Source organism: Nannospalax galili, unplaced genomic scaffold (genome assembly GCF_000622305.1).
Source record: "Nannospalax galili isolate Female #2095 unplaced genomic scaffold, S.galili_v1.0 scaffold342, whole genome shotgun sequence".
Taxonomy (NCBI): domain Eukaryota; kingdom Metazoa; phylum Chordata; class Mammalia; order Rodentia; family Spalacidae; genus Nannospalax; species Nannospalax galili.
The window spans coordinates 513,989-521,836 of NW_008349359.1; the positions used below are offsets into that span (position 1 = coordinate 513,989).

Sequence of the window (7,848 nt, forward strand, 5' to 3'; positions counted from 1 at the left end):
CAGCGGGGACTAAAGGGAGACCCTTTTTAAAAAAAACAAAAAAAAAAAAAATTCACCTTTTCCATCTGATTATTGAATCTTTTCAAACTTATCTTTCAACAAGCAGGTGTAGGTGTCTAGGAGCTATAGTTGACTTGGCACTGTAAATTTAGGAACTTCAGTGAACAAAGATCTTGCCTTCAAAGAGCCTTCATGTTAGTGGTAGTGAGTCACAGTATAAACAGATATTGAGGCCAGGCCAGGTGGCATACTAGTGTAATCCCAGCATTTAAGAGACAGTGGCAGGGGAACTGCTGTGCATGTGAGGTCAGTCTGGGGTACATATAGAATATCAGATCCACCAGCATTATATAGCAAGACCATATCTCAAATAAAACACAAAACCAGACAGGATAGCAATAAAATTACACACTTTGTTTAAAGGGAACTTCTCAGGTGACAGAAAAGTTACTTTGTTAGTATGATGTTTTACATAGGGCAAGATATATGATTTACACTGCAAAGGGCACATTTTATTCTATGTCAGTTTATATTCAATAAAGTTGATTTTGGTGGTACACATCTTTAATTCCAGCACTGAAGAGGCAGAGATGTTAAGTACGGGTCTCTTTAAATGCACTGGCATTTAAGTCCCTGTCCAGAAACCAAATCCTCAGGCTATCTCCTGAAAACAGAAGCTCCAGGTTCCCCAAACATTGTATCTCCAGACTTGATTCCTCAAAGACCCCCAAGCCAGGCTACATACCCAGGGAGAAGTCAGGCCCTCCAAAGAGGGAAGGTTGAATGGCATTAAACAAGTGACACATTCTTATGACCACTCCCAGTGGTGCCATCCAAGGTGAGCATGCAGGATAGAGCCCTGGAGGGTGGTGTGAAGACAGAATTGGAGCAGGGTAAGGCTAGAGTTACCTTGACCTCTGCCCAAGATGTCCAGCTATCTGGGGCTTCCCCAGGCACTTAGCTTCTTCCTGCTGAAAAGATCAGGGATTGGGAGAAGATCTGCCACCTGGCACCTTTGAACAGTTGCCCTGGCAACCACAGGCCAGGTACTTTATTCCAGTCATTGCCTGGGAGCTTTGTTTTCCAGTGTTACAGGTTCATGACAGTTTCCCCTCCTTCATCTTCTTGTAAAACATGGTTCATTAGCTACTGTCTTTCTCTTTTGCCTGGCAGGACTTGCCCTGAGGTGTCTGAAATATGAGACTTTTTATGCAAATGCAAAATAAATGCTTTGAAATTGAAACTGAGCCAGTATGGAGAGGGGGGCTGCTGGAAGTATATAAAATGGAGGTGGGTGGAGGTGCCCTGCAAGATTAGAACAGATAGGAACCAAGAAAGTTTACTTCTGGCTCCCAACTCTGGGGTATCTCTCACCCTTCTACAAGTGAGTTCAGGATGCTTTGGGGGACAAGGGAAACACCTAGACTAAACAGACACATGATCCGTGAGCTGCAAAACTGACCAGGCCCTGTCCATCATTCTTCTCTACTTATCTTCACCTATAAGAATCACAGAACCTTGCTACCCCACAAAGAAGCATAAGGCCTGAGGAAGGAAAGAAGCAAAGAAGCAAGGGAGGGAAGGGAGGAAAGAAGGGGAGGCGGGAGGAAGGGAGAAAGGAAGATGAGCACATCTTATGAAGGAGCAGGACTCCTGGTCCTCTGGGTTAGTCTACTGGCTCTCTGCTCAGCCGCATGTTAGAACCAACTGTGGAGCTTATAATAACTGCCCAGTGCCTGGGCCCACCTTAGTGGATTGAAATTCAGTTGAGGAGGAACTGGAGCAGGAGAGAGGAAGTTTTTTTCTTAAGCATTCCAGGTGTGCAGACTCACTGGCTGCTCAAATAGGTAGGGTTTGAACTACGGTTCTTAGTCCTATGACTTCCTAGCTGTGTGACCGTCAAGTTACTCATGTGTCCCAGGCTAGCCCTAAACTCACTAAGTAGCTGAGGATGACAAACTTCTGACTCTCCTGCCTTGACCTTCCCAGTGCTGGGATTTCGGGAACATGCCACCATGAACCATTCATACAGTGCTGGGAGTCAAACCCAGGGCTTCATTCATGCTAGACAAGCATTCTACCAACTGAGCTATATTCACCAGCTCTAAGCCTCCATTCTCTCAGCTATAAAACAGCACCTACCTAATGATGTTGTGGGGAGGGTTAAATATGCATGTCGAGGCTTAGCATTGTGGCTAAGATATTGAGAAGAGCTCAAAACGTTATTGAAGCAACAGTTCCTACTGCTCTAGGATCCAGATTTGAGACTAAGAAGGTTCTCCTTCAACTGCAAGACTCATCCTTTTCTCAGGGTGAGTTGGAGAAAGGCAGTCAGAACCATGGTCAAAGCTGAGTGGGGTCAGGACTTTGGTACTTGCCCCTGGTTCTGCTCACTCTCTAGATCTGCGTTGTTCATTCTAAAAGGGATCCCTGCACACCCCATAGAGATGGTTCACAGCTCTACTAGCAACATGGTATATGGGGCCAGTTAACACTTCAATGTAGCTATATAACTTGGGACCTAATTTTTAAATTATATTTGCTTTAATTTATTCAAAGTCACAGTACTGATAGCAACAAGACTAGACAATGTGGCTCTAGGCATGGATGCACATTGAACAGTAAATTTAGACATAAAACATAGTAAAATAGTCTGGCCAAGTATTTTCCCTTCAATTATTCTGAGTGTCAAAAAGCTTTGCAAAAAGACTTAGCAGGCATGGATAATCCCATTGTATAGATTAGAACTGAGTCTCAGCAGTGTTAAAAGGCCCTCCCCAAATCACAGAGGTTAAAGGCACAGTCATGACTTTCCTTCCATCTGCAGGAGCATGCTTCAAGGAGCGTCTCACGTTAGCCCTCCAGCTCTTCTGGAGGTCTCTAAGCAGGCTATCTGTTCCATGGCCAGGCCCCAGGACCACTATCCAGCAACCTCTCCTGGGCTACCCACCTGGAAGAGCTCCTGAATCTGAGCATCCACCCACTGCTCCATCTCCAACCAGCGCTGAAGTTCACTCCTGTCATACTTCACTGTCAGCCGGCTGGGTCTCCGGGACCTGGGCAACTTCGAAGGGTCCACGTGGGTCTTTGACTCTGAGTCTGTGGATGAAATCCTCCGTCTCTTCTCAGAAGCCCACTGGACCTTCTTGTCTGGGTTGTCTGTGTTGGGTGTGGGAGATGTGCAAGAAGCAGCATTTGAAGGCAGCATGGATAGATAGGTCTAGGCAGCAGCTGGGGAAAACTGCCAGTCCAAGCAAGAGCACAGAGGAAATGAGGGGACAGTGAACGGAGGGTGAGGCCTGCAGGGAAGAAAGGAGGTGGGAAGAGGGCCAAGGCTCCCTGGGAAGGGCAGGGGTCAAAGATCAATAGGCTTTTGTCTAGTGCTATGATTTCCAGTCTCTTGGCTTCTCTCTGCCAGCCAGTGGCACTAAGGGCTATGTATCAGCCTCCCTTTCTGCAGCTGCTGGGGCCCACAATAACATAAACCTCAGACAAGCAAAGGTCGAGGCTGCCGCCATGCCTTGGGAAGAGGAAGGAAGGAGCACTTGAGCCCTGAGGGGTGCAGGGGCTCCCATCTGTGTTCTGTGGACAGCTCTGGAGTACAACTCAACTCATCCACCTGAAGTACCTTTGCATCCCAAGTTCCTGGAACTACACTGTCCTCTCCAGGCCTGAGCAATCGTGGTCACAGCTCTCTTCCTGCACAGCATGAGCCCTGGCTGGCCAGCATTCCTGCCTAGAGTGAGGCACCACCAAGGGCAAACTCAGCCAGTAGATGGTAGATGAAGTTTGCAAATAGCTACCTATGACCTTGTGGGCACAATGTTCCAGTGTCTGGGTGTGTCTGATTAAAGCTACTATCAGCCCTGTCTGTGTGCTTGCTAAAGGTAAATCTATGCAAACCTGGCCTATGATGTCTATTCTCATTCTGGAGCCAAGTGCTTAGGAAGCCATGTTTATTGTCATGTGACCCTTCCCTGATTAAGCTTCTTCCTGACACAAGACACCTGCGGACCTAAACTCACACAGGTGCCCAGGCTTTATTCTTGAACAAACTTGCATTCTAAAGGGAGGTTGTTTTCATTTAGTCCTTTGTTAAAGGAAAAAAACTCTAGCCTGGCATGGTGGCTTATGCACTGTGGGATGGGGGTGGGGTTGTGCAGAGGCAGATGGATCTCTATGAGATCAAGGCCAGCCTAGCCTACATAGCAAGTTCTAGGCCACCTGGGGCTATAGGAAGACCTTGTCTCAAAAAAAGTGTGTGTGGGGGGTGGCGGGGGTTGGCTGGAGAGTTGGCTAAGATCACTGGCTACTCTTGCAGAGGACTTGGATTATGTTCCTGGCATCCACATGGCAACTAACAACCATCTGTAACTCCAGTCCCAAGGGATCTGATGCCCTCTTCTGGCCTCCTTGGGCATTTTATACATGTAGTGCACCTGCATTCATTCAGATAAAACTCTGAAACACATAAAATAAAAATAAATAGGGGCTGAAGACATGGCTCAGTGGTTAAGAGCACTGACTGCTCTTACAGAGGACCGGGATTCAATTCCCAGCACCCACATGGCAGCTACGAACCGTCCTTAACTCCAGTTCCAGGGAAATCTGAAGCCCTCTTCTGACCTCCGTGGCATTGCATGACACGTGTGCACTCACATACATGCAGGCAATACACTTGTACACATAAAATAAAAATAATAAATAGCTGGGTGTAGTTTAATTCCAGTACTCAGGAGGCAGAAGCAGGGTGATCTCTGTGAGTTTGAGGCCGGCCTGGTCTCCATAATGAATCCAGGCCAGCTGTGGCTACAGGGAGATCCTGTCTCAAAAATAAATAAATAAATAAATATCACCCAAAGTACAGAAGGCTGGATTTATTTTTCCTGTTAATGAACAGCTCAGAAAAACAAATGGAAAAAATGTTTTTCCTTTCTTCTCTAGATGCAACCTCTCACCCTTACAATCACCATTTGGCTTCAGTTCTCTTGAAATAATGATTGTTCTTTTATGAGGCATCCTCTGTGAGTATGTGCATATACTGTGTGTGGTACTGGGATGGAACCCAGGGCCTCACACATGCTAGGCAAGCACTTTATCTCTTGTTATTTTTGTTTTATGTGTATGAGTGTTATGCCTGCATGTAGGTAAGTGCACTCATGTCATGCAATGCCCATGGAGGACAGAAGAGGCCATTGGATCCCCTGGAACGGGAGTTATGGACAGTTGTTAGCTGCCATGTGGGTGCTGGGATTCAAACCTGGGTCTTCTGCAAGAACAACTAGTGTTCTTAACCACTAAGCCATTTCTCCAGCCCCCTTACCTGCAAATTTTAAAATGAATATATATTATTATTCTGTGTAAGTTCAGGGGCACACCTGCCATGAGGACAACTTTTGGGAACTGGTTCTCTCCTTCCACCTCATTATTGAGACAGGGCTTCTCTTGCTGTTTCAGCTATACTCTATGCTGTAGGCTAGCTGCCCTGTGAGTTTCGGGGTGATTCACCTCTCTGCCTCCCACTATAAGAGTGTTGGGATTATAGGTGTGCACCACCATAGACAGCTTTTTTGTGAGTTCTAGGGATTGAACTCAGGTTAACTTCAATCTGGATATGTAGCTGAAGATATCCTTGAACTGCTGATCCTCCTGTCTCCACTTCCCAAGTGTCGGGATTACATTGGTTTATGCAGTCCTGGAGATCAAGCCCAGGTATTTGTACACATTAAACAAGCATGCTACCAACAGAGCTACATCCTCATTCCTTTTTTTTTTTTTTTTTTTGGTTTTTTTTTGAGACAGGGTCTCCCTGTAGCCCCAGCTGACCTGGAACTCACTATGTAGACCAGGCTGGCCTCAAACTCACAGAGATCTGCCTGCCTCTGCCTCCCAAGTGCTGGGATTAAAGGTGTGTGTCACCACTCTGGGCTATACTTCCTTTTTTAAAAAAAAATTATTAATCTTTTTTAACAGAGCATAGGGTAGGGATTTATTTACAGAAGAGTGGGTGCCCCACACTTATGACTGTGCCGTAAAGTCCACACTCAAATACAGATCCTGTGACTTCCCGACAGCCACACAAAATGGTGAAAGAGGTGCCTTTTGGTGTTCTTGGTTTATATATCCTTTGCCCCTCCCCGCATATGCAGCTAAGGTGGACTGACTGCTTGGGAGGCGTAAATGACTCTCCCCTCTACTCCTTGATGAGAATGGGAAGGAGGCCGTGACTATAGCTTGCCGGCATAGTGGTGGGAGGGGACACTTCCAGAACACTCCACCCCTTCCTCTGTTTCTTACATTCTTTCTGCCAATCTCTTCTGCAAAAGTCCCTGAACCTTGGAGGGGGTAGTAGATGTAGAATGATCTTCCTCCTGTTGTGGCAAGGCACTGAACCTTCAGGTCTCTGCATCATCTGTTTTCCATGGGGTGTTGGCCAGTTTCAGTGGGATTCCATCACCACGTGGAGGCCAGGTCCAGGCACTCTCAGGGGGTCTGCTGAGTTCTCAGCATCTAAGCCAGATGGAGACTAGAGTCTAAGCTACTCTCTATACTTCATTTTTTTTAAAAAAATTATATTTATGCCAGGCATGGTAATACATACCTTTGATCCCAGCACTTAGGAGGCAGAGGCAGGTGGATCTTTGTGAGTTCGAGGCCAGCCTGGTTGGTCTACATAGTAAGTTCCAGAACAGCTGGGGCTACAGGGAGACCCTGTCTCAAAAAGACAAAAAAAATTATATTTATTATTTTTATTTTGTGTGTATTGCCTGCATGCGCGTAAGTGCACTCATGTTGTGCAGTACCCATGAAAGTCAGAAGGTGTCAGATTCCCTGGAACTGGAGTTATGGATAGTTGTTAGCCATGATGTGGGTGCTGGGAATTAAACCCAGGTCCTCTGCAAGAGCAGTCAGTGCTCTTAACTACTGGCCATCTCTCCAGCCCTTATATACTTCCTTTCAGGATTTATACCAGTTGCCTTAATGATGCTGTTTCTTTTTTTAAAAAAATATTTTATTTATTATTTTATGTGTATGCGTGTATTGCCTGCGTGTAGGTAAGGGTACCTGTGTCATGCAATGCCTGAAGAGGACAGAAGAGGCTGCCAGATCCCCTGGAGCTGGAGTTATGGACAGTTGTTAGCTGCTATGTAGGTACTGGGATTCAAATGTGGGTCTTCTGCAAGAACAACCAGTGTTCTTAACTGCTGAGCCATCTCTCCAGCCCCAATGCTAAGTTTCTACACCCATTGTATTGACTTCTACCATTATGTGACTGACTCCTAAAATAAAACTTTAGAAGAGGTCAAGGGCTGGAGAGAGGCCTCAGTGCTTAAGAGCACATCCTGCTCTGCCAGAAGACACAAGTTTGGTTCTCAGTCCCATGTTGGGCAGCTCACAACTACGTGTACCTCCAGTTCTAGGGAATCCAATGTCCCTGGCCTCTTCAGGCACCTGTGATGGACTCAAACTAAAGCCCCCTAGGTTAAAGTGAATTCAAACCAAGTCCCCCAGACCAAAGAAAAATATTCAGAACAAGGAAGAAGTAAAATAATTCTAACTGCTGAGAAAGAGCTGACCTTTTCATGTTCCATACACAAGCCGGACATCACCCAAAACTTCCTCCCTCCCACTGCTGCCGGTTGCTGCTGGCCCCCCTCCCACTGCTGCCGGTTGTAGTTTGTGGTTTTTGCCTTTAAAAGTCACCTGTAAGCTGAGCTCGGGGCTGCTGCTGCTCTCTCTCTCTCTCTGAGTGAGGCAGGGGCCCGTCTGTGCAAACTATTAAATCCTCTTGCTTGTTGCATCTCCTGGTCTGAGGACTGAGTTATTGGGGTGCGGCCTCCCGTGGAC

At 46.5% G+C, this 7,848-nt stretch overlaps 1 protein-coding gene across 2 annotated transcripts in view; it reads right to left on the bottom strand.

Annotated features, from left to right (window-relative positions):
- Positions 1-3,208, bottom strand: part of Ppp1r14d (protein phosphatase 1 regulatory inhibitor subunit 14D) — a 10,876-nt gene extending 7,668 nt beyond the window's left edge. Inside the window, exons 1-2 of one of the 2 annotated variants that reach the window (XM_008846775.3) lie at positions 2,951-3,208; positions 1,148-1,190 (exon numbers count right to left, since the gene is read on the bottom strand). In XM_008846775.3, the coding sequence (XP_008844997.1) occupies positions 1,148-1,190; positions 2,951-3,208 (301 nt within the window). The remainder of the gene's footprint in view (positions 1-1,147; positions 1,191-2,950) is intronic. The other variant, XM_008846776.3, reaches the window with a different exon arrangement.
- Positions 3,209-7,848: the final 4,640 nt, after the last annotated feature.